At 43.3% G+C, this 25,358-nt stretch overlaps 1 protein-coding gene across 1 annotated transcript; it reads right to left on the reverse strand.

The window, feature by feature from the left end:
* Positions 1-466: 466 nt before the first annotated feature.
* On the reverse strand, positions 467-23,512 carry LOC128406436 (diacylglycerol O-acyltransferase 2-like). The gene is made up of 8 exons (XM_053373843.1): positions 23,436-23,512; positions 12,150-12,278; positions 10,662-10,769; positions 8,327-8,397; positions 7,378-7,582; positions 5,862-6,036; positions 3,761-3,963; positions 467-2,380 (listed from the first exon to the last, which is right to left on the reverse strand). Exons 1-8 carry the CDS (start codon positions 23,473-23,475, stop codon positions 2,226-2,228), a joined length of 1,086 nt encoding a protein of 361 aa, XP_053229818.1. The 5' UTR covers positions 23,476-23,512; the 3' UTR covers positions 467-2,225.
* Positions 23,513-25,358: the final 1,846 nt, after the last annotated feature.

Below are 25,358 nucleotides of genomic sequence, written 5' to 3' on the forward strand. Positions count from 1 at the left end.
AGTCTGTGCTTTTCAGACATTTCTTTACTAAAGTCAGGATAAACTGCTATCTAATTTTGATTCCATTTCAGCAGAGATTTTACTGATTGTTGGCAAAATGTATGTAGAATCTTGACTCTTGCAGTGACATGCAGAAATTGTACAATCATAATATTGGAAAGAGTTGCAGTCCCCTGGCTTGTTACAGGAATTAAGATAACATGTTCTATCTCAATTGGGAAGTACACTCCCAGAGAGAGAAGCTTTTTGAAAAAAATCCACCATATCGTCCAGGCCCTCCGAGTGTCCCTATTTTCCAGGAACATCCCTGATTTGATCCCGGATTGTCCCATTTTTCCTTAGGGTGACCCTATTTTCACTGGAGAAATGTTGGAGGGTATGGAGTTGGAGGGTATGGATAAACTGTCTGAAGGCAATCCTGTATAGGGAAGTTTTTTAAAATGTTTAATGTTTTATTATGTTTAAATATATATGTTGGAAGCCACCCAGAGTGGCTGGGGCAACTGAGTAAGATGGGTAGGGTATAAATAGTAAAATTATTATGGAATGGGACGTCCCTGTTTTCATCAGAGAAATGTTGCAGGGTATGTATGCTCTGCACCATATACTTTGCTTGAGTTGGAGGATTTTCAATGCCAATTATACACTGATTTTTCCAGTGTAACTGTGATTCCAAACAGGTAATTTGTTTATCCAGAATATTATGACTAGCTTGAGTAATGGTCTCATGGATATTCAAACGATCTTCATAGTGAACCATCTATCTTGCATCTGCTTTGGATCATTCTTAAGCTCTACCAAGACTTTTTGGATTGGCTTCAGAACTTATATTTGAGACAGGATCGCTTTCACTAAATCAGTATTCGAGTCCTCCTCCACCATTTCCCTCGACTCAACCAATAGTGAAACAGTTGAACTTGAAGAAGCTACCCCTCACTAGCTCTAGCTCTTCATGGCTATACCTTGTCAGAAGGAAATAATATATGATAGGAGGGTTTTTTTACTGATAACCAGAGTCTTTGTCCAAGCAGCCTGATAATTCGGTAGTTTGAAATTCTCAGGAGAGAAATGAGAGACATGTTTCACAGCACTACCTCCAAACTGGAAGACTGCCCCCCCCCATTCTATGTTAGATTGGCTCCATTCATGGAGGTTCCACTTAGGAATCATAAGAAACTAAGCTCAGACCTGCAACAGCTGTCTAGTCCTGTGTCCTGTTTTCACAGTGGCCACCATGGGATACCTATGAGGAGGATATGAGTGCAAGAGCACTCTCCCCTCCTGTGGTTTCCAGCAACTGGTATTCAAAAGCTTCACCGCCTTCGATGATATAGGCAGAGTACAGCCTTTCCTCCTTCATGAATCTGTCAAACCTTCTTTTGAAGATGTCTAGGTTAGAGTAATAAGTATATCTACACGCTGCATAAAGAAATCCATTGATCTATGTGGCTCAGTATTATCTACTCAGGCTGGCAGTAGTTTTTTTCCTTGTCGTCGACTGGTCAATCCTTTTTTTAACAAAACATACATTTATTTATAATAAAACGGAACAAAGTATAATGGCAGATGCCAAATACATAGGGGATAGCCAGAGCTAAGCACATAGGAGCAGATTTCCAAAATCAAATGTAATAAATTAATATCACAAGGTGACAACTAACACATGTGGGTTTATCTTATTACTCCAGAACATTATAAAAATACTCCATTTTTAGACACTATCTTGTTGCCTTCCCTCTCTAGTTCTCATCAATTGTGTAAGTTTAATCATGCATACTATGTCCCATATTTTAGTTATCCATTATCTACCTGTCAGGGATTATTTAGTTGTGATTCCTGCATTGCAGAGGGTTAGACTAGATGACCCAACAGGGTACTTTCCAACTCTACAATGTTATGGTTATATGATTCTCTCATGGATGGTGTTCAATTCCCCACCCCCACCCCCAATTTTTGACAAATAATTATTTCTGGCAGCAGTTAAGAGGTGTTGCCTTAATTTCCTGCCCTCTGCTAGCACAGTTTCTTTACTGTGGCCAAATAGGAAAATCAGGGAGTCCATGGGCAAAATAATCAATCTTTTTTAAGGCTATGTTGCTCGGGGACTTGGAACTTCTGCATGGCAAGCATGGGCCTGGTATAAGAGGTGAGGGAGCCCTTGCTGAGGGGCAGGAACCTGTCTGCACCTTTGTCTCCTCCCTCCACCCCCTTGTTGCCAATCTCAGTCATACGATCCGAAGCTCGGCCGTCTCTGACAACCCGTACGTGGCTTTGTGGTCATCAAAGAGCTTGCGGAGAGAATCGATGTACATGGCGTGGTAGCGATCTACCATCTCACAGGTTGGGTTCTCCATCCTGGGCACTATCAGGGGCTCTCCAACTAAGGAGGGAAGAAGAAAGGAGAGGCTGAACATGTGCAGAAGGACAAAAAAGGAGGAGGACCTCATAGAATAGTAGAAGTGTAGGGCTGGGGAGATCCACCCAAGGTAATCTAGTTCAACTCACGGGCAAGACCAAGGTGAGGTGATGTGGACCCCTCAGGGTACATATGTTACTCTTTCTTTAATTATGCTATTTTAAATGTGCATTTTATATTTGACTTCCTTTAGTAATGTTTTCTTTTGAATTTTTTCTCTTAACTGTGCTGAGTTAAATGTGCATTCCATAGCTGACATCTTTATAATGTTTAAGATTATATTTTCATTTCCTATTAATTACATTGGTTTGAATGTATAATTTAATATATGACTTCCTTAAGTAATGTTTTATTCTGCATTGTTTTATTTTATGTTTTAATGTGTTGTGAACCGCTTTTAGAATTTTTCTCTTTATAAATATAAAACCGTATAGAAATAAAATGGTTAATAATAATACTACATAGGAAACCACCTTAGACCAAATCAGGCCCTTGGTCCATTAAGCTCAGTATTGCCTACACTGACTGGCAGAGGCTCTGCATGGTTTCAGGCAAGGGGACTGTTTCCCAGTCTTATCCAGACATGCTGGCAGAGATTGAACCCGGGACCTTCTGCATGCAGAGCAGATGCTCTACCACTGAGTTACAGCCTTTCCCCAATGATATACAAACTATGAACCCCATGGTGCAATGAGAGATTTCAGATTACAAAACCCATGATGCAGTGAGAGACTACAGACTACAGTGAGCCATAATGCAGTGAGCTACAGCTATTCCATATGTGGGTATGGGAGGGTCAGGCAGCGGTGGAGCATATGCCCATGCTGCGCGGGGCAGTCAGGTGGGGCAAACCCCCTGAGCGGAGCGTGATGGACCCCCTCCATGAGCCACAGTTGAGGGTTAGGAGAGGGGTGGGGAAGCGACTGCCAACTCTCCCCCTGCTCTCTGCCACTGGGTCGGGCCTGACCCGGCGACGGATGTGCCATGGCTAAGGTGGGATGCTCTCCACTGCCAGGTCAGAAGTGACCCAGCGGCAGAGCTGCTGCTGTTGGGCGCGAGGTGTGCCATGGCCGAGGAGGGTGAGGAGGTTTTGCAGCTCTGCCATCCACTTGTCTGCTTTCCTCCCCCAGATCAAGCCTGACTGGGGGGCGGGAGGAGGCAGAACTGCACCAGGCACAATTGCTGCAGCCAAGGCGGTGTTCCTTCTGGTGTGGAGCCAGGCTATTATGAAGAAGCCTGCTGTGAAGGCTCCTGTTTGCGCCCCCTCTCAAAATTGCCCCTGGGGCCAGGGCGCCCATGGTCCCATCCCCCCACGCTATGCCTCTGGGGTCAGGAAATACTCACTGACAGTGGTGACTGGTCTGGGGAAAGGAAGGAGTCCCCAGGAACGGACAGAGGACAATCCCCTTCCATAAAAAAAGCAGGGGGAGAAGCCCAGGATCTTTCTGAATCTGTCCTGGATTCTCCGCATCCAGCTCCCTTCCTTGAAGAGAACCTGCTGGAAAAGGTCATTCTCCCCAAAGGAGAAAGCAGGAACCAGATGGGCCCTGGAGGAAAGAAAGCATGGAGGGATGTTAAGACAGAAACCACCTGAAAACAATCACATACACAGCCCAACAATATTGGTCAATATGGCTAACCTGATCCAAAACACCCACCCACTCACACATGAAAACGAAGATCACCACAGCCAACCACAAATGAACAACCACACCCTAGGCCCACCCCAACCTCTCTCACCACCAAGGGAACACAAGTGAACAGCACAGAACCTGCACAAGCGACGCTGACACAAAACCCCACATATATTAAGTATAATAGAAACATCGCCACCTGACCCAACCCTCACCCCCTTTCCCCTTCTTTTTCTAAATGTCTCAACAAATGAAACTGATCTGTAAAAATGTTACTTGGAGGGGGGGAAAGAGAGAGAGAGACATTGCACATACTTTTGTAAACTAAGAAAATCTTTTTTAAAAATACATTAAAAAAACAACAAAAATAAATCATGAGAAAACACGAGATTGTGATTCTTAAACAGCAAGGGGGTAAACTAGTTGACTCTTAAGCTCCCTTCCAACTCTACAGTTCTATGATTCTATGATCAAGAGCCCCCTGCCCCAGGAATAAAGAGCTCCCCTCAGAAAATTAAAACACAAGAAGATGAAAAGAGTGTGGCTGCTAGATCAGGCCAAATGGGGCCCATCTAAGTCCAGCATCCTGTTTTCACAGTGACCAAATGCCACTTTGAGAACAGAATGGCCACAGTAGCCAAATGCCATAAGGAATCAAAATAGACTGCCTCTGGGCCTGAAGGTTCCGGAAGAGCTCTGCTGGATCAGGCCAGTGGTCCATCTAAGTACAGCATCCTCTTCTCACAGTGACCAACCAGGTACCTGTTATTTGCAGCAAGGGTCTGGAAACCAAGCCTTGTGAGGAATGATGGAGGGAGTTGGGAATGTTTAGCCTGGAGATGATAAAGAGGTGCCATGATAGCCATCTTCAAATATCGAAGATGGAGCAAGCTTGTTTTCGGTGGCTCTAGAGGGGAGGACCTGAACCAATGGGTTCAAATGACAAGAAAGAAGATTCTGACTCAACATTGGGAAGAACCTTCTGGTGGTGAGAGTCGTTCAACAGTGGAATGGACTCCCTTGGAAGGTGGTGGACTCTCCTTCCTTAGAACCTTTTATACAGAGGTTGGATTGCTGTCTGCAGTGCCAGATTTATGTATAAGCTAAACAAGCTTTAGCTTAGGGCCCCACTCTCGAGGGCCCCCAAAAAACTTAAAAGGGAAAAAAAACCTGGATGTATATTTTCAAAATATAAGTTTAAAAACAAATAAAATAAAACCTACATACAGTGTGATACATACAGCAATAGTGTTTGTGTTGTGTATGGACCTATTAGGTTCATAAATTACCATATAGAATATATTCAACAACAAAAAACAACAGGGACAATTTGTTGTTGACAAAGGACAGCTGGACATATAAAGGGCCCCATTACTTTCAGTAGCTTAGGGCCTCATCAAACCTAAATTCGGCCCTGGCTGTCTGCCAGGAATTCTTGCAACTGTAACTCTTGCATTTCAAGGAGTTGGGCTAAATGTCCCTTAGGAGACCCTCCTATGATTCTGTGCAGGAGCTACCCACAACTACAACAACCATGATAGCTTCCTTGACCCTCCAGAATCAAAATACACATGCTGCTGAATATTGCTGCCAGAGTTTCATAGAAACATAGAATTGTAGAGTTGGAAGGAACGTAACAGGTTGCCTAGTCCAAACCAGGGGCCACTGGTTGGCCAGTGTGGTACCTTTCTTCTGATTCATCTGAAGGGCTCTTCAAATGCCATTGGCATCTTAAGTCTCTGGCCATCCTGGGCTCTCTCTGCCACCTGTCAGCTAGGAAAGGAATGTAATGTTCAACTGGTGGTACGCACCCATGTCGGAGCGCCATCCGAACAAACCCCTTGCGCTCATTCAGGATCAGCGTTGTCACTCCTGGCCGACAGGAGAGGGCCTCTGCTGCACCACCAACTACAATCGCTACAGCATTCCCAGTCCCATTCCGGGATATGAGGTATTCTATTGCCTTACGGGTCACAGGGAAGAGACCTAAAGGGCCAGAGAATCAGAAGAGAGTTAGAAGTCGTCGTCATCCCCACCAACTTGCAGGGCTGTTGCAAAGCTTTTTAGACCTAAAGGGCTGATGATATAATAAAGATACATCTGCACAGGGAATCAAATCATAGAATTGCAGGGTTGGAAGGGACCATCAAGAGTCATGTAGTCCAATCCCCTACAATGCAAGAATCACAACTAAAGCATCCATGACAGATGTCTCTCCAACCTCTGATAAAAACCTCCAAGGAAGGAGAGTCCATCACTTTTCAGGGGAGTCCGTTCCACTGTTGAACAGCTCTTACTGTCAGAAAATTATTCCTGATATCTCCTTTCATGTAACCTGAATCCATAGGTTCATTCCACACTCTGAAGCAGCAGAAAACAAGCTTGCTCCATCTTCAATTGGGCAACCCTTTAGATATTTGAAGATGACTCTCATGTCACCTCTAGGTCTCCTCTTCTCCAAGCTAAGCATCCCCAACTCCCTCACCTGTTCCTGACAAGGCTTGGTTTCCAGACCTTTTATCATCTTGGTTACCTCTCTCTGTATGCATTCCAGCTTGTCAATATCATTCTGCCCTGAACTGGACACAGTATTCCAGTTGTGGTCTGCCCAAGGAAGAATACAGTGGTATTATTCCTTCCCTTGACCTTGACACTAGATTTCTGTTGATGCAGCCTAGAATAGCATTAGCTTTTTTGCTACTGCATCACACTATTGACTCATTTTCAGTTTGTGGTCTACGAAGATCCCTAGACCCTTTTCTCATGTACTACTGGCAAGCCAGATGTCCCCCATATTTTATTTGTGCAGCTGCTTCTTTCTGCCTAAGTGTAGACCAGAGCTTTCCAAACTGTGTGTCATGACACATTAGTGTGTCAGCTGCAGTGTGTAGGTGTGTCACGCAAACACTTCCTATACTCCTCCCGGGGCTGGAAAGGGGTTAGTTTAATCTCTAATTTGCTAGTAAAACTGAATAACTGTGTTGAGAAATGATGCATGTCTAAAAAGTGTGTCACCAACATGAAAATTTTGGAAAGTTCTGGTTTAGATCCTTACTTTTGTCCCTATTGAAATTCAATTTGTTAGTTTGGGCACAGTCCTCAGATCTGTTAAGGTCATCCTGAATTCCGATCCTGTCTTCTGCAATATTTGCTACCCCTCCCAGTTTGGTGACATCTGCAAATTGGATGATTATCCCCTCAATTCCTTAATCCAAGTTATTTTTACAAATATGTTGAACAAGAGGGCCCAGAACAGAACCCTGCAGCACCCGACTTATCACCTTTTTCCAGGATCTCAATGGGGACAGCACAGAAGAAGACACTCACCCCCACTCATTAGGTATTCCCTGAAGACAGGCAATCGGAAGTTGCCAGCCAGTGTGGCCAGGAAGGGTTTGATCCCAGGAAACTTTTCATGGAAGCCGGTGGCTCGAGTGACAAGGTTGCCGAAAGCTCCAACACAGAGGATCCCATGCGGGTGGATCCCGATGATGTAGTTGTGGGTGGGGAGCAGGTCATGAGTCTTCACCAGCTGAATGATATTAAAGAATGATATTGACAAACTCGACCGAGTGTTCTTAGTACACCAAAAGCTTAACATGTGTCAACAGTGTGATGCAGCAGCAAAAATTGCTAATGCAGTTCTAGGCTACTTCAACAGAAGTCTAGTGTCCAGATCAAGGGAAGTCATGCAACCACTTTATTCTGCCTTGGTCAGACCACACCTGGAGTCATGTGTCCAGTTCTGAGCATCTCAGTTTAAGGAGAATATGAAGATGGGAGGTGTCCAGAGGAGGGCAACCAAGATGGCCTAGAAACCAAGCCTTATGAGGAATGGTTGAGGGAATTGGGTATATTTAGCCTAAAGGAAATGAGAATTAGAGGGAACATGAGAGCCATCTTCAAATATCTGAAGGACTGTTGTATGGAAGACAAAGGCAGCTTGTGTGCTGCTGCTCTGAAGGGGAAGATCCTGATGGATTCAAAGAGCAATAAACAATAATTCAGACTAAATAATTTTCTGAAGGTAAGAGCCATTTGCAATGGAACAGACTCACTCAGAAGGTGATGGGCTCTTCTTCACTGGAAGTTTTTAAGCAGAGGTTGGAAGGCCACCTGTCAGGGATTCTTGACCTGTGATGCCTGTGTTGTAGGCAGTTGGACTATACGAGTCATGGGGCCCTTCCAAGTCTACGGTTCTATGATTCTATGGCTTGCAGCCTCGCCACGGCTGGGAGGATCCAGAAGCACCCTTGTACCACACACTGGTGCTTACCTGAATCGGAAAATAATCTCGGAAGTAATTCCAGATGGACCAGTTCCGGACCCAAATAGAACTTCTCCCACCTGCAGAAATGGGAAGACAGATTTATTCTAGCCTCTGAGTGCCCTTGCAGCCAAGAGTTATGGAACATGAGAATGACTCTAGGAAAAGAAGGAAAAATTAAAATGGCGGGGGGGACAGGAACCAGTGTACATGGAAACACAAGTCTGCTGTCCAGCAATTGCTGCCACTGACCCTTCCATCTGGGTCTGCTGCAGGTGTTTCAAATTTGGTCTGGGACAGACTTCCTAAAAAGCAAATGGTTTATGGCTTTTATTTATTTCATTAAAATTTGCACCGTTTGATTGTTAAAACAAAACAAGCCATCCTCAAAGTGGTTTACAGAGAGAACCAAATAATAAAACCATTGGTTAAAACAGCTGAAAGCAAGTATTTAAAACATTCTAACAATAAAAAAATCAGAAATAAGCTAAAACCAGATTAAAACATACATTAATGTTCTACATGTCTGGGTAGGCTTACCTAAACAAAAATGTTTTTAGCAGGCACTGAAAAAGGTACAGGGAAGGCACCTGCCTGCTGTCAATAGGCAGGGAGTTACAAAGTGTAGGAGCTACCACACTAATAGACTGATTTCTTTAAAATGTGGGACTGGGATTATGTGGCACCTGTAATGGTGTCAGTTCTGTGCATCAAAGCAGTCAAGAGGGCTCATATAATAATAATAATAATAATAATTTATTATTTATACCCCGCCCATCTGGCTGGGCCTCCCCAGCCACTCTGGGCGGCTTCCATAAAAACCAAAAATACAGTAAAATATCACACGTTAAAAACTTCCCTGAACAGGGCTGCCTTAAGATGTCTTCTGAATGTCAGGTAGTTGTTTATCTCTTTGACATCAGCTGGAAGGGCGTTCCACAGGGCGGGCGCCACTACCGAGAAGGCCCTCTGCCTGGTTCCCTGTAGCTTTGCTTCTCGCAATGAGGGAACCGCCAGAAGGCCCTCGGCGCTGGACCTCAGCGTCCGGGCAGAATGATGGGGGTGGAGACGCTCCTTCAGGTATACTGGACCGAGGCCGTTTAGGGGTAAAACGATCTCTCAGGTAAACTGGTCCTGAGTTTCTAAACCTTTCTAAACCAGGTCATACTTCATACCTCCCACCACCAATTTGTAAATATATAATCACTGTTGTGTCAATGAAGGTAAAGTCCACCATAGCTATGTGCCTGCCTTTCCAAGTAGCCCAGTGATGCATTGCAGGGGGCTGGACTAGATGACCCTCTGGAGGCCCTTTGCAACTCTCCATGATTCTGTGAAAACAGATCTTCATTTTGGGGGCATCTGGTTGGCCACTGTGGGAAAAGAATGCTGGAATGCAAGGGTCATTGCCATGATGCAGCAAGCTCTTCTTGTGTTCTTAAGAGTGTCATCCAAAGGAAACCAAACACAGAAAGTCCTGCCTGCCCCTGGACCTGTCCACAGGGTCACAGAATCACACAGAGATGGAAGAGATCTGAAAGGGTCATCTAGTCCAAACACCTATGATGCAGGAACCACTACAAAAGTTTGCTTTGCCCCTTCTCTTGCAGAAATGTCACGTTCTGCAGCCTGCCACACAAGAGAGAGCTGCTCTTGTGGGATTCCTCTCTTTGTTGTCAGGTGTGATACTTAGACCTCTGAGAAGTGACGTTGGATGGACTTTGGGTTAGTGACAAAGCTGGGCAAACATTATGGGCTAGGCTGGGAGTACTGTCAAGGAGCACAGAGAGTGTTTGCAGTCATGTGGCTGAAACAAACCTCCTGCTAACCTGGTTTCCCTTTTTCCTATCAGTGGGAATGGTCATTCCAACATCTCAGATACAAAGGTGATTCTCGAGCCGTTCATCACAGAATTGTAGAATCCCATTTTTCATCCACAGTGTACAAAAAACATTAGCTGAGGCAATTCTCCATCATGGAAGCATTAGGAATAATTTTCTGAGGGTAAGAATCATTCAACAGTGGAACAGGCTCCCATGAACTCTCCTTCCTTGAAGTCCTTTAAGCAGCTGGTCAGACGGCCATCTGCCAGGGATTCTTCAGCTGTGATTCCTACATTGCAGGCAGCTGGTCACTACATGATCCTGGAGGTCCCTTCCAACTCTACATAATTATATGATTTCATGGACCTGTGAAAGCAGGGTCCAAAGGGTACTACTGTGGCAACCACCCTCAGTTAATGTTCAAGGAGAACAAAATGCCTAAAGACAAATGCACACACACAAAAAAGAGCTGTGCCTTCAAACAAAATCCCTCTAAACAGCCAGGATGCTTCTTCACTCACCATTCTCAGGTGTATTCCAATCATAGATAAGCCAAGCCAGGTAGAGAGCAGAAATGGGCCAGAAACTGGTGAAAGCCAGATAGATAAGGAGAATCAGGGAAACCATCCCTGAGGGAGAGGAAGAAAAAAAATAGCTTATTTAGCTCAGTTAAAGCCACTTTATTAATTTATTTATTGCATTTATATCCCATGTGTTATGTGAGACCTTTAGCTAAAAGAAGGCTGCAAGCAGCAGCTGAGACACAGAGACATATTTGATTTCTGCTAGAATCCAGGGCTGTGAGTAAGGAAGAGGCAAGACTTTCTGAGGTGTTAATGCTTGTGGTCAGGTTGTATATATGTGTAAATAAACCATATAGCCAAATGACACCACAGTCTCTGCTGTCCCTCATTCCAAGGAAACTGAACCCTAGGTAAGTGCTTGGAACACCTGGAATTTTGCTTTGCTCAGAGAGGCTTGTAGCAATACATACATGCATACATTTACACATTTACACATTTAAATATTCATTCATTCATTCATTCATTCATTCATTTTTTCCATTCAATCATTCATTCATTTGTATACTTACTTACTTCGAACTCTGAATGGCTCAGGGCTCCTTTGAGAGCCAAACTGGTATAATGGTTAGAGAGCTGGGCTAAGACCCAGAGAGCCGGGTTCTAGTCCCCTGCTCAGCCACAAAGCTCTCTGAATGTGACCTTGGGTAAGTCACCATCTCTCAGCACAGCCTAATTTACAGGGTTGCTGTGAGGATAATATGAGCTGATCTTTGGCTCTGTGGTCTCAGGGCAACTGTTTGGCCAGAGAGATGGCTTGACCAAAGAACATGTGTCAAATCAGCCATCCCTTTGGAGGTCTTTTCCCATTGTGTTATCCTAGCAAATGTGTATTTTAAACCTCTGTTCTGAATTATGATGGAACTCACAGGTAGAGAAAACTTTTGTTTTATATATCTTTCCAGGAAGGATTGGAAAGGAAAGTGCCCAACAATCGCTATGTCACCAATGCAAAGCAAACCGGTTTCTTCACTGTCTCCTCAGTATTCCCCACTCCTGCTTAACTCCTTTAAGGCTCTCAGGTCTTGATTAACAGAATTGCACAGTTGGAAGGGAACCTGAGGGTTGTTTAGTGAAGTCCAACTAAATCTCAACTAAAGCATCCTTGACAGGGCCACCTGTGAGGTGGGTTAGGCCAAAAAGCAGTGGCTGGCCCCCAAACTTCCCCAATTGACTTCATGGCTGAGGGGGGATTTGAAGTCTGATCTCCCAGGTCCTAGTCTTATTTAATCCCCACAACTGCCTTGTAAGGTACGTTAAGGTGACGGCAGTGACTGGTCCCCATGATCACACCCGGTGCATTTTGTAGCCAAGTAGGGATTCAAACCTTGGTCTCCCAGGTCCTAGACCAAAACTCTAACCACCACATGACACTGTCCCTTTTCTCAAGTTGGCCATCAGTCAGAAAAAGAGTCACATTCTACTCACCCAGCATCAAGAAGCTGAAAATCCACTGGAGGACTGACAGGAGCTGGAGGCCAGCCAAGAAATCTCGTTTTGAAGGCCATGGCACAGCCAGCAGCACGCGGAGAGCAGCCTGGATGCTGGCATGGATCCCTGGAAAGGAAAAGGACACCCAGACCAGGTTGCACTGACCTGTTTGCTCAGCTTTTCTCCACCCTCCCACCATTGGGAGACGCCCTCAGTGACTGAACCAATCCCCAGAAACATCTGGTGGATTCCACCCTTGAAAAAAGCAGGTTGCACCATCCAGTGACATACAGACAACAGGAGCATGCAGGACAAAGGGCAGGAAAGGTCATGGGCAGAATCACCCCTCTTTACCTAGGAAGGCAGCCAGCCAGCCAGCCAGTAACACTTAAGCATGGCATTTCAGCAAACAGAGACACCTGGCATTTCTGTGTGCATCAGCAGCCAGCCAGCCAGCCAGCCAGCGACACGTATGCTGCTTAAGCATGGCATTTCAGCAAACAGAGACACGTGGCATTTCTGTGTGCATCAGCATTCAATGTGAAAAGGATCTCAGGGGTCTTAGTAGACCACAAGCTTAAGGTGAGTCAACGGTGTGATGCAGCAGCAAAAATAGCTCATGCAAATCTCAGCTACAATGATGGAGTTCTTGTGCCCAGCTCAAGGGAAGGAATAGTCGTACAATGATTGCCCGTCTACAGAACTAAGCATACACTCTAATAGGGTCTGCCCCGAAGAATCATATAACTGTAGAGTTGGAAGGTGTCCCCAAGGGTTATCTAGTCCAATGCCTGCAATGCAGGAATCACAGCTAAGGAATCTCTGATAAACGAGCATTCAGACTCTGGTTTTAAAAAATCTAATGGAGTCCAACACCTTCCACGGTCATCTGTTCCTCTGTCAAATGGATCTTACCATCAGAAAATCATACCTAATGGAATCTTTCTTGTTGTTCGGGTCTCCTTCATTGGTTTGGGTCCTACCTTCTGAAGCACCAGAAAACAAGTTTGCTCCATCTTCCTCTGTGTATCACTTAAGGTATTTGAAGATGGCTATCATCAGTGCTATTTTACTAGAAAAAGAGGTGCCGGAATTCACCATGAACACCTCTCTTGTACTCTTAGAATGGCAACATTTGGTGCCCACCTGGAATGGCTGAAAAAAAGCCCTGGCTCTCATATATCCTCTCAGTCTCCTCTTTTCTAGGCTAAATAACCTAAACTCCCTCAACCGTTCATCCTAATGCTTGGTTTCCAGACCCTTTATTTTCTTGGTTGCCCTCCTTTGCATACTTTCTAGCTTGTCAATATCCTTCTTAAATTGTGGTGCCTAGAACTGGACACAGGACTGTCAGTGAGGGCTGCAGAATAGAGTTCCTTTAATTTAGACACACATCTTCTGTTGATGCCACCTAGATTCACATGGGGGATTTGCTGCTATGTCACACTGTTGCTTCGTGTTAAGCCTGAAGTCTACCTAGACTCTCAAATTCTTTTCAAGCCAGGTGTTCCCGCATCCCATAATTGTACATCTGCTTATTCCTGCCTAAGTGTTGACTCTTTCCCTAGATTCTTGTATTGCCACATCCCAGCAGTGTGAAAACAATGATGAAGAAAAGGGTTGGCGACCCAAGAATAAGTTCACCCTGGCCCGCCACCTGCTCTTGGGATGGTGGGTGGGAGGGTGGTGTCCAACTCTGGCAGCCAGAACCAGTGGCATGATATGAACTGATATTTGTTCAGACAGTTGGCAGAAGGATAAAGGTGAGAGTAAGGAAGGTCAGGGCAGATGATAGAGATGCAAACAGGCATTGCTTTGCATAAAGGGTCATAGAATTACAAAACTAGAGTTGGAAGGGACTCTCAGGGGGTCACCTAGTTTAACCCCCTTAAATGCAGAAATTGCTTTAAAAAAATTAGAGTTGTAGAGCTGAAAGGGACCACTCCAGCACAGGGGGCTATAGGTACTTGAATTTCCTACTAAAAGCCAGGTGCCATCTATGAATTGAATGAACCATACAATTGTAGAATTGTAGATTAAGCAGGGAACTGCTGTTAAGCTTGCATGGCATCAGGGACCCAGTTCTGATATTGTGCTTTATCCTACAGTTTTAAGCCTAAGGAGAAATGCAAGGGGATAAAGTTGAAAGACTCTGGGGATCGTGGGTTGAAGATATTATATGTATCATCCCATGGAAGGATTATGATATTGAAGCTCTAATGCTTCCTAAAAATGAACAACATTGATCATGTATTATAATATACTAACATTACCATAAGATTGCATTTCTGGTTCTAAGGCCAAGTATAGTTTTCATCTATCTCAACCAATACAACAATTAGGGGAGCCAATTAAAACAAGTAGAGGATTTATCTTTGTCCTTTGGTGATTTGGGGGAGGGGGTATCATTGTTTGCAGAATCCCAGTGAATAATCCGACCAGTAAAACAAAGGTGCAGATCTTTTCTGTACAAACATTGGAATGAATTGGGTGAACTGTAAATGCTTCAGATGTGAGTCTTCACACCAAGATATTTTGCAAATGCCTTTAAAAAAACAAACCAGTGCCGCAGAATTGCACATATCCATCTTGATTTATATAAGAAAATGGCAACTGCAGAGAAGGGCTGAGGCACGCCATTCCCAGAGTGATTTAACAGACAATTCCTCATTCCAGGGAATTATAGCTTTGGGACGGGGATAAAGACCTCCTATAGCAACACTCAGAACTCTGGACAAACTACAGCTCCCAGGATCCTCTGGTGAGAGGGTGTCTGGGGGGAAGCCATAACTGTTTAGGCTGGTTATCTGCGAGGTGAGAAAAGTGGAAAGTGGAAACTTCTAGACTGCAAAGCATGAGAAAAGGTATACCAACAAGAAAAGAAAGGAAACGACACCTCCTGCCTCCAAAAATGAATGTTCCTAAGAAGCCTAGAATAAAATTTAAGATATTAACTGATGTAAAGGAAAGGGGTGGATTTGCCCTGCCAGACTTTAAACTTTATTATGAGTCAGCAGCATTCTGCTGGTTGAAAGACTGGCTGCTTCTTGAGAATACAGACATTTTGGATCTTGAAGGTTTTAACAATGTATTTGGGTGGCATGCATATTTGTGGTACGACAAGGTTAAAGCACACAAAGCTTTCAAAAACCATATTGTCAGGAGAGCACTGTTTAATGTTTGGATTAGATATAAGGATCTATTGGAAAATAAAACTCCAAGGTGGTTGTCACCAATGGAGGCTAAGGCTCAGAAAAAACTTAACATGGAGGCCAAATGGCCAAAATACTGGGAAATTTTGGAACAAGAAGGGGACAGACTGAAATTGCAGAGTTTTGAGAAATTGAAAGATAAAGTGCGAGATTAGCTTCATTATTACCAGATAATGGAGGTTTACAATTCGGACAAGAAAGTTGGTTTCCAGGTGGAAAAATCTAAATTGGAAACAGAATTGTTAGAATCCAAAACTAAGACTTTGTCAAAAATGTATAACTTGCTGCTGAAATGGAATACCCAGGATGAGACGGTTAAATCTGTAATGATTAAGTGGGCACAAGACGTTGGACACAATATTATGTTTGCTGACTGGGAACAGTTGTGGGCCACCGGGATTAAATTTACGGCATGTAATGCCTTAAGAGAGAATATTATGAAAATGATATATAGGTGGTACATGACCCCAGTCAAGCTTGCAAAAATCTATCATTTGCCCGATAACAAATGTTGGAAATGTAAGGAAAATGAAGGTACATTCTTTCACCTTTGGTGGACGTGCCCTAGGATTAAGGCTTTCTGGGAAATGATATATAATGAATTGAAAAAGGTATTTAAATATACCTTCTTGAAGAAACCAGAGGCCTTTCTCTTGGGCATGGCCGGCCAAGTGGCGCCAAAGAAGGACAGAACTTTTTTTATGTATGCTACAACAGCAGCAAGAATACTTATCGCAAAGTATTGGAAGACGCAAGATCTACCCACTCTGGAAGAATGGCAGATGAAACTGATTGACTGTATGGGATTGGCAGAAATGACGAGCAGAATCCGTGACCAGGGAGAAGAGTCGGCAGAAGAAGATTGGAAAAAAATTAAGGACTATTTACAGAAATATTGTAAAATTAAGGAATGTTGAATGATGTTGGATTGAAATTGAGTGGTTTCTAGCTGTAATGATATAAAGGAACATGGATGAAAAAAAGGGTTTGGATAGAAAATAAGGTGATATTATAAGCTGTAATGCTTTAAGTTAAGGATTTGCTGAACAAATAATTTGAAAGGGAATACAAGAAGGGGAGGTATGAGGAGGTCAGAGAAATATGTTACTGAAAAGATTGTATTATGAACTATATGTCTTTTTTAATCTTTTTGTTTGCTTTTTGTTTGTATAAAAAATTGAAAATCTTAATAAATATCTTTTTAAAAAAAACAAAAATGAATGTTCCTATGCATATCCAATTAACCATACCTCCATTAGAAAATGGTAAAGGTAAAGGTAAAGGTACCCCTGCCCGTACGGGCCAGTCTTGACAGACTCTAGGGTTGTGCGCCCATCTCACTCAAGAGGCCGGGGGCCAGCGCTGTCCGGAGACACTTCCAGGTCACGTGGCCAGCGTGACATCGCTGCTCTGGCGAGCCAGAGCTGCACACAGGAACGCCGTTTACCTTCCCGCTAGTAAGCGGTCCCTATTTATCTACTTGCACCCGGGAGTGCTTTCGAACTGCTAGGTTGGCAGGCGCTGGGACCGAACAACGGGAGCGCACCCCGCCGCAGGGATTCGAACCACCGACCTTTCGATCGGCAAGCCCTAGGCACTGAGGCTTTTACCCACAGCGCCACCCGCGTCCCATACCAGGTGCTAATTTGACGCGTGCACGCGCGCACACACACAAAACAGAAGGAGAATGGCACTGACTAAGCTTCTGTCCTAAGCAGAGGGAAACTAAATGGTGCCATAGTTTTTGAGCAGTTATACTGGTAAAAGTTGCACAATTCAATATCTTCTCCCTGTTGATGACCTAAGGGCTCAGATCAACCAAGGCACAGAAAACAATACCTCAGATCCGTACAAAATGCCAGGAGTAAAAAGGACACCCTCAAACACTCATGACAGTGATGAACTCCCCTTTGAGATATTCACATGGATAAATAAAAGGAATTTCAGTTGGCCGGAAAGAACATAAAGTCAAAGCCTTTGCAGATGACTTGGTACTAACTACAGAAGAACCATTAAATATTGCCAAAGAAGTTAATAAAGAAATAGAACAATTTGGACAAGTAGCAGGTTTTAAATTAAACAAAAGCAAGACTAAAATATTAGTTAAAAATAGGAAACAAGACTTGGTTGATAGGTTGCAGCAGGAAATTGGTATAGAAGTAGTTTAAAAAGTTAAGTATTTAGGAATTTGGTTAACCACAATGAACATAGATTTATTTCAAAATAACTATACACCGGTGTGGAATGGAATTAAGAGAGACATGGAAACAGGGGGAAGAATAAAATTATCATTTGGGGGAAGGATTTCAACTATAAAAATGAATGTGCTACCAAAGGTGTTCTTTTTGTTTCAATCAATTCCTATAATCAAGGGGACATCAATTTTTAAAGAATGGCAAAAAGCAATTTCAAGATATGTCTGGCAGGGGAAGAAACCAAGAATACAATATAAGTTGTTAACAGATGTTAAAGAAAGAGGGGGCTTCGCCCTGCCAAACTTGAAGTTGTACTATGAAGCGGTATGCCTCTGTTGGTTAAAGGAATGGATGCTGTTAAGAAATACAGATTTGTTGGATTTAGAAGGTTATGACAATAGATTTAGTTGGCACGCATATCTATGGTATAATAAAACAAAAATCCATAAAGGATTTGGTAATCACATATTTCGAAGATCTTTATATGAAGTATGGGACCGGTATAAAAACTTATTAGAACATAAAACACTGTGGTGGTTATCTCCATTAGAAGCTATGAGTGTGAAAAAGATAAATATGAGTAAAAATTGGATTACCTATGAGAAATTGTTGGGGGGGAAAGGAAATAAATACAAAATGAAACCATATGAAGAGGTTAAAGAATATGTAAATGATTGGTTGCACTATCGCCAAGTCAATGAAATATATAAAGAGGATTTAAAGGAAAAACGATTTGATGATAAAAAATCAAAATTTGAAATAGAAATATTAAACAATGAATGTAAAGCAATGTCTAAAATGTATAAAATACTGTTGGAATGGCATTTGAAAGCTGAGGAAGTGAAATCGGTAATGATGCATTGGGCAAAAGACTTTGGATATAATATACAGCTTGAAGAATGGGAAAGGTTGTGGAATGAAAGGATAAAATTTACAGCTTTGAAAGAGAACATGATGAAAATGATGTTTAGATGGTATATTACACAAGTGACATTAGCTAAAATGTATAAGACAAATAATAAATGTTGGAAATGTAAAGTAAAAGAAGGAACATTTTATCATATGTGGTGGGAATGTAAAAAAGTAAAGAACTTCTGGGAAATGATATATAATGAGATGAAAAAGATGTTGAAATATACATTTTTTTAAAAACCAGAAGCATTTTTACTTGGTATTATAGGTCAGGACATTAATAGGCAAGATGTTAAATTGTTTTTATATGCAACAACTGCAGCAAGAGTATTGTTAGCCCAGAAATGGAAACAAGAAGAAATTCCGATGAAAGAAGAATGGCAGACGAAATTAATGGACTACGCAGAACTGGACAAAATGACAGGAAGGATTCGAAACCTGCGGGACCAGAGATTTACAGAAAATTGGAAGTAGTATATGAATTATTTGAAGAGCAACTGTAATCAACAAATTACGCTAGTAGGACTACAAGAAGTTTTGTAAGGAGAAATATACAAAGTGTTACAAAGTAGAAAAAGATAGAGATATTGGTTATGAGTTTGAAATGTAATAGGGAAGATAAGAAATGCATACTGAGAGATTAGATTGGAAAAATTTTCAGACAGGATTGATGGAAGTCAAAAATTTGAATAAGATGTAAAAGTATGTTTAATTACTGTTGAAAATGATTTGTTAAAAAAACTAATAAAAATTATATATATATAAAGAGAGATATTCACATGGATATTTTGATAGCCTCATATCACAGAATTATAGGGTTGGAAGTGCTCAAAATTGTCATCTAGTCCACCCCCTGCAACGCAGACATCACAGAGTCACTGACAGATGGCAAGCCAACCTCTGTTTTAAAAGCCCCAGTGGAAGAGAGTCCACCACCATCTGAGAGAGTCAGTTCTGCTGTTGAACAGCTCTTACTCTCCTGGGGTTTTGGAGATTGAAATTTGGTTCAAGGATGCCCCTCAATGGCTGGTGCATTGGAGGCAGCCAGGGGGTTGATTCCTTGAAAAAAAGAGAGCTAATGAAAAGTCCACAGGAGACAAGGACTTGGGAGCAGCTCCCAGGCTCTGGAATGCTCAGCAGACCACAAGCCTCCAGCTTTGGAGAGAAGAGGACCTTCACACCCTCCCCAAAGAATGTTCCAAAATTTCACACAGCATATGGGAAGCGGATCCAGGATGTCCAAACTCTCCCTGGCCTGCTCAATAAATATGCACTCCCTGCATAGCCCAGGACCGATGCAAAGGCCATATGGCTGCAGAAACCAAATATCATTTGGGCATCCCTACCTTGACTCCACTGAGCCAAGTACTCTGACTCAGAGATGCAGGTGAACTAAGCTGGCCCCAGATTAAGGCTGGGTCCAGGATCTGATCCCATCTAAGAGGTTATGTAGCAGGAGCAAAGCATCAAAGCACTGGAGCTTCTACTAGGCTTGAGCCAGGGTGAGGACAGAAAGGGGGTGCCCAGAATGAGCAAGGGAGGTTCCAAGAAACTTGAACCTAGGCAGCTGGCTCAGGTGACGAGGCAGAAGCCCAGTTCTGCCCCCAACTAGCAGAAGTTCTTGAGCCCTGGCAAGGGGAGGTCCAGTCAGAAGGTGAGAGGCAGCGCCAAGGAGTCTGGGAGCCCAGAGACTGGGAGGCCTCATGTGGCATCATCAAGCTTGCCAAGAGGATCTGAACATCACTGACTGGTATGGTTCTGAGTCCCAGATATTGCTGGGTGTTTTTCAACTGTTAAGACCCCCGGGAGTCCAATGCACCCCTGAGATTTCTTGCTATAAGATCTGGAAATTTTCAAATGGGGTCTCCCTTATCAGTAAGGGATTTTAATGCCTGTTTTCAAAAGGTGTTAAAAGCTCTGGTTATTTAAGCTTTGATTTCTGGTAACACTATGAAGTGGGTTACTGGAAGGTTGAATGGAGCGTGCTTGTTTTCTGCTGCTCCAAAGGATAGGACCCGAACTGATGGATTCCAGCTGCAAAGAAGAAGAGTCCAGCTCTGACAGTAAAAGCCATTTGACAGTGGAATGGACTCGCTCGAAAGCTTAACATGAGGCAACAGTGTGATCATCCAGCAGCGAAGAAAGCTAATGCCATACTAGCCGGCATTAATGGAAGACTAGAGTCCGGTGATGTATGGAAGTGAGAGCTGGACCATAAAGAAGGCTGATCGCCAAAGAATTGATGCTTTTGAATTATGGTGCTGGAGGAGACTCTTGAGAGTCCCATGGACTGCAAGAAGAACAAACCGATCCATTCTTAATGAAATCAGCCCTGAGTGCTCACTGGAAGGACAGATTGTGAAGCTGAGGCTCCAATACTTTGACCACCTCATGAGAAGAGAAGACTCCCTGGAAAAGACCCTGATGTTGGGAAAGATGGAGGGCACAAGGAGAAGGGGACGACAGAGGACGAGATGGCTGGATAGTGTCTTTGAAGCTACAAACATGAGTCTGACCAAACTGCGGGAGGCAGTGGAAGACAGAAGTGCCTGGCGTGCTCCGGTCCATGGAGTCACGAAGAGTCGGACACGACTAAACGACTAAACAACAACAACAACAACAGAGTCCAGATCAAGGGAAATACTGCATTGGCCTGAATATAAGCCTCACTTTCCCCCCAAATTCCAACCGTGAAAAGTTAAAGTGCGGCTTATATTCGCAACCTTACGGTATGCAGCCAGGAGCGCAGGGCAAACAGTGCCAGGAGCGTGGCGTAGCAGTGCCTGGCCCATGCGTAGTACTCCATCCTCTCCAGAAGGAGCAAGAAAGGGAGCTGCTTATATTTGTGGATTTTTCTTTTTTCTCCTCCAATTTTTAAGGTCCTGCTTATATTTGGGTGTGGCTTATATTTGGGGCAATATGGTAATAGTCTTGCTCTATTCTGCCTTGGTCAGACCACATCTGGAATACTGTGTCCGATTCTGGACACCACAATTTAAGAAGGATATTGACAAGCTGAAACATGTGCATAGGTAGACAGCCAATATGATCAAGGGTCTGGAAACCAAGCCTTATGAAGAACAGTTAATGGAGTTGGCATGTTTAGCCTGAAGAAGAGGAGACAGAGAGGAGATATGATAGCCATCTTCAAATATCTAAAGGGCTGTCACATGGAGGATGGAGCAAACTTGTTTTCTCCTACTCTGAAAGGCAGGACCCGAACCAATGGATTCAAGTTACAAGAAAGGAAATTCCAACTAAACATCAAGAATAACTTTCTGACAGTAAGATCTGTTGGACTCCCTTGGAAAGTGGTGGACTCTCCTTTATTGGAGATTTTTCAGCAGAGATTGGATGGCCATCTGTCACGGATGCTTTAGCCAAGATTCCTGCATTGCAGGGGGGTGGACTAGATAACTCTTGATGGTCCCTTCCAACTCTAAAAAAAAAAAATTATTATTCCATCTCACAAGCATAGCCAAGTTGTGACTGGCTGAAGGTCCCATCCCCACTTCCCCACATCCTACCTGCAGGAGAGGGAAGTTTGCAGAATTTTAGCCCATCTGGTCTCTCAGAGCCCATCCTGTCCTACTGTGACTGATAAGGAAAGTCTTTGGTCAAGGTCTTTCCCGCCTCTTGGCCTCGAGACTCCCACATCGGCATTTTATTTCCTCATGGCTAAAATATGGTGAAACATTAACCACTGCCACAGATGTCACAGCCCAATATGGACTAAAATAATGAAGGAGGTTGCCAACCAATCCCCTCTTAGAGAAAAGTACTTAACTTAAAAACTCAGGAGCTAAACAGGGAGGGATTATAGAATCCTGGAATTGTAGAGTTAGAAGAGATCCCGAGGGTATTCTAGTCCAATCCCCTGCAATGCAGGAATCTCAAGTAAAGCATCCATACATAAAACCAACATCTGTTTTAAAACCTCCTAGGAAGGAGAGTCCACCACCTCCCGACGAAGTTCATTCCATGATCAAACAGCTCTTACCGTCAGAAAGTTCTTCTCGATGTTTAGTTGGAATCTCCTTTCTTGTCATTTGAATCCATCATTTCAGGTCCAACCCCCCCAGGGCAGCAGAAAACAAGCTTGCTCCGTCTTCTGTGGGGCAACCCTTTCAATATCTGAGGTTGACTCACATATCACTTCTTAGTCTCCTCTTTTCCAAGCTAAACATGCCCAACTGCTTCACTCATTCCTCACAAGGTTGGGTTTCCAGACTTTTTATCATTTTGGACACCCTCCTCTACACATGTTCCACCTTGTCAATATTTCTCTTAAATGGTGGCACCCAGAACTGGACACAGTGCTCCAGGTGGGGTCTGACCAAGGCAGAAAAAAGAAGTATGATGACTTCCCTTGATCTGGACACTAGACTTTTGTTGATACAGCCTAGAATAGCACCAGCTTATTTTTGTTCAGCTTGTGGTCTACAAAATCATTTTTGCACTTTCAAGTCTGGTGTCCCCCATCCTATGGCTGTGCATCTGATTATTCCTGCCTAAGTGCAGACCCTTACACTAGTCCCTTTCATTCATCTGCAAGGTGCTGTGGCACTGAATGGACATATGCTCATCAAGAAGCCATCTGCTTGCAAGACAGAATACGTGGTTTCCTGAAATCAAGATAAATAACATCCACAGCATCTCTACAATCTGTAAAGGTTGCCATCTGATTTCTTTTTTTTAATGCAATTGTATTTTTGTTAAACTGGTTAGAAATACACTTCAATCTTCCCTGGGATCAATCCCAGATCACCAGATTCCATCCACAGACATTCCTAAAACCCTTGAGACTCATTTTGTGCCCCCAAATCAAAATGTGTTGCTCAGGAAACAGCCAGCTGTTGCACAATTACCATGAAAACACACATCACCCAATGATTTTTTTAAAGGGACCTTTTTGGTAGATATATTTGCTATAGCTTTAAATCTTATGCTGGCTTTTTCCTTACCACTCTGGTTTTGAAAATATGCAGCAATGAGAGTCTTCATGGTGATCTCAGACACCCGGACACCCTTTTGCAACCTTTCTCAGCAACCTTTCTCAGACTTCGGTCTGGCGGGGTTTGCAAAGCAATGAACTCTGGAGTTGAGCTTTTGACCACATTCAGGCTCCAGGACAGCTAAACTAGGAGGAGGGGTGAGGCAGTGAACAAATCCTGATCCTGCTTCCTCTTTGAAAAAATAAATAAATAGGTGAGGTAGGACAGGGAAACACAGAGGTTCAGAGAACACTGGATGTAAAACAGGTGATTCAAAGATGACTCTTTTTGTAAAGGACCCAGTGAAAGTGTTTTAATTCCTTAAGAGTTACATAAAGAATTTAGCAGAAGATTCGGGTGTAAAATGTAGTCCCTGGGATCTCCGTGGAGGAGGTTTAAAATAATAGAAATGTAGAGTTGGGATTGACCCCAAGGGTCATCTAGTCCAACCCCCTGCAATGCAGTAATCATAGCTAAATTTTTTAAAGGCAGCTAAGATCATCCCATTGTTGAATTCTTCTCCTCAAACCAAATTCCATGTTTTGGCTGAAATGCAAGAGAGAGGAAAGGAAAAAACAAACACCCATCTCTCCTGACAAATCTTAGGGCAGAAAGCCATTCAACCCCCAATTAATTAATTGCTTGTGGCTTTTTAAGCAGAGGTTAGATGGGCATCTGTAAGATTGTTGAGCTATGATTCCTGGACTGGAGGGACTAGATGATCCTTGGGGTCTCTTCCACCTCTACTATTCTATGGCTTTGCATTAGTGGAGATAAATGACTAGGATTGATGGGCTTTAACAAGGATTAGACAAATGTGTGGGAAACAATCTATGCCTGTTAACTGGAATGGAAGCTTTCTGCTTAGCAGTATTAAACATATCTCTCTTCTTACAATATAAGAGAGGTTTGACAGATCATTCCCATCATATTGTTACACACCACCACAATCTCCACAGCTGTGCAAGATTCCAGGGGTTACAGGCATTTATCCCAGGCTCACATGTCCTGTGAAATGAGGCACAGCAGAGACAGTGGTGTCTTTATGATGTAAGCACCCCCCATTTTGCTTGGGGACTACTTTCTGGGTCATCATGTATGTTGGCAGAGCGCACATAAGCCCACCCTGCTCCACTGTGCTCTCTTCTGGAACCAAAACTGGTCTATGCATGCATGTTCACGTACTGTGAAAGCACACAAAACAGGAGATTGCATGTTTATAGTTTACTTACATATGCAGTGGTACCTGTGGTTATGTACTTAATTCATTCCGGAAGTCCGTTCTTAACCTGAAACTGTTCTTAACCTGAAGCACCACTTTAGCTAATGGGGCATCCTGCTGCCGCCGCGCCGCCAGAGCACGATTTCTATTCTCATCCTGAAGCAAAGTTCTTTACCTGAGGTACTATTTCTGGGTTAGCAGAGTCTGTAACCTGAAGTGTATGTAACCTGAAGCGTATGTAACCAGAGGTACCACTGTATATGCAACCTGAGCATACTATGGAGGGGTTCAAAGCATTACACTGAAAACAGGTTCTCACTCTCTCGTCGGCTGCAATGTTGGGTCCAAAACTGCCAGCCCACAATTGTGCTCTGACCCTGCTTTCTCTCTAGCTGACAAACTGCTTTCCAAATGTTAACTAACTTTCCTTCAGCTTACATCACCGCCCACTCCAATTCCACCCCTTCCTCCTAAAACTCTGCCTTTTTTGTCTCTTACTATCTCTCAATCCAGGCTCTACCCTTCTGCCTCCAGCAGAGAGTTTTTGCCTTGTTGATAGTCATCACACTGTCTTTATTTGCTTAATGACTCAGGCTGGCCTGGACACAGGAAGGTTTGTTTTGCCTGTATTTTACCCATGCTAAACACAGTGTCTGGCAATCAGAACTTAG

This window comes from Podarcis raffonei, chromosome Z (assembly GCF_027172205.1).
Source record: "Podarcis raffonei isolate rPodRaf1 chromosome Z, rPodRaf1.pri, whole genome shotgun sequence".
Classification (NCBI taxonomy): domain Eukaryota; kingdom Metazoa; phylum Chordata; class Lepidosauria; order Squamata; family Lacertidae; genus Podarcis; species Podarcis raffonei.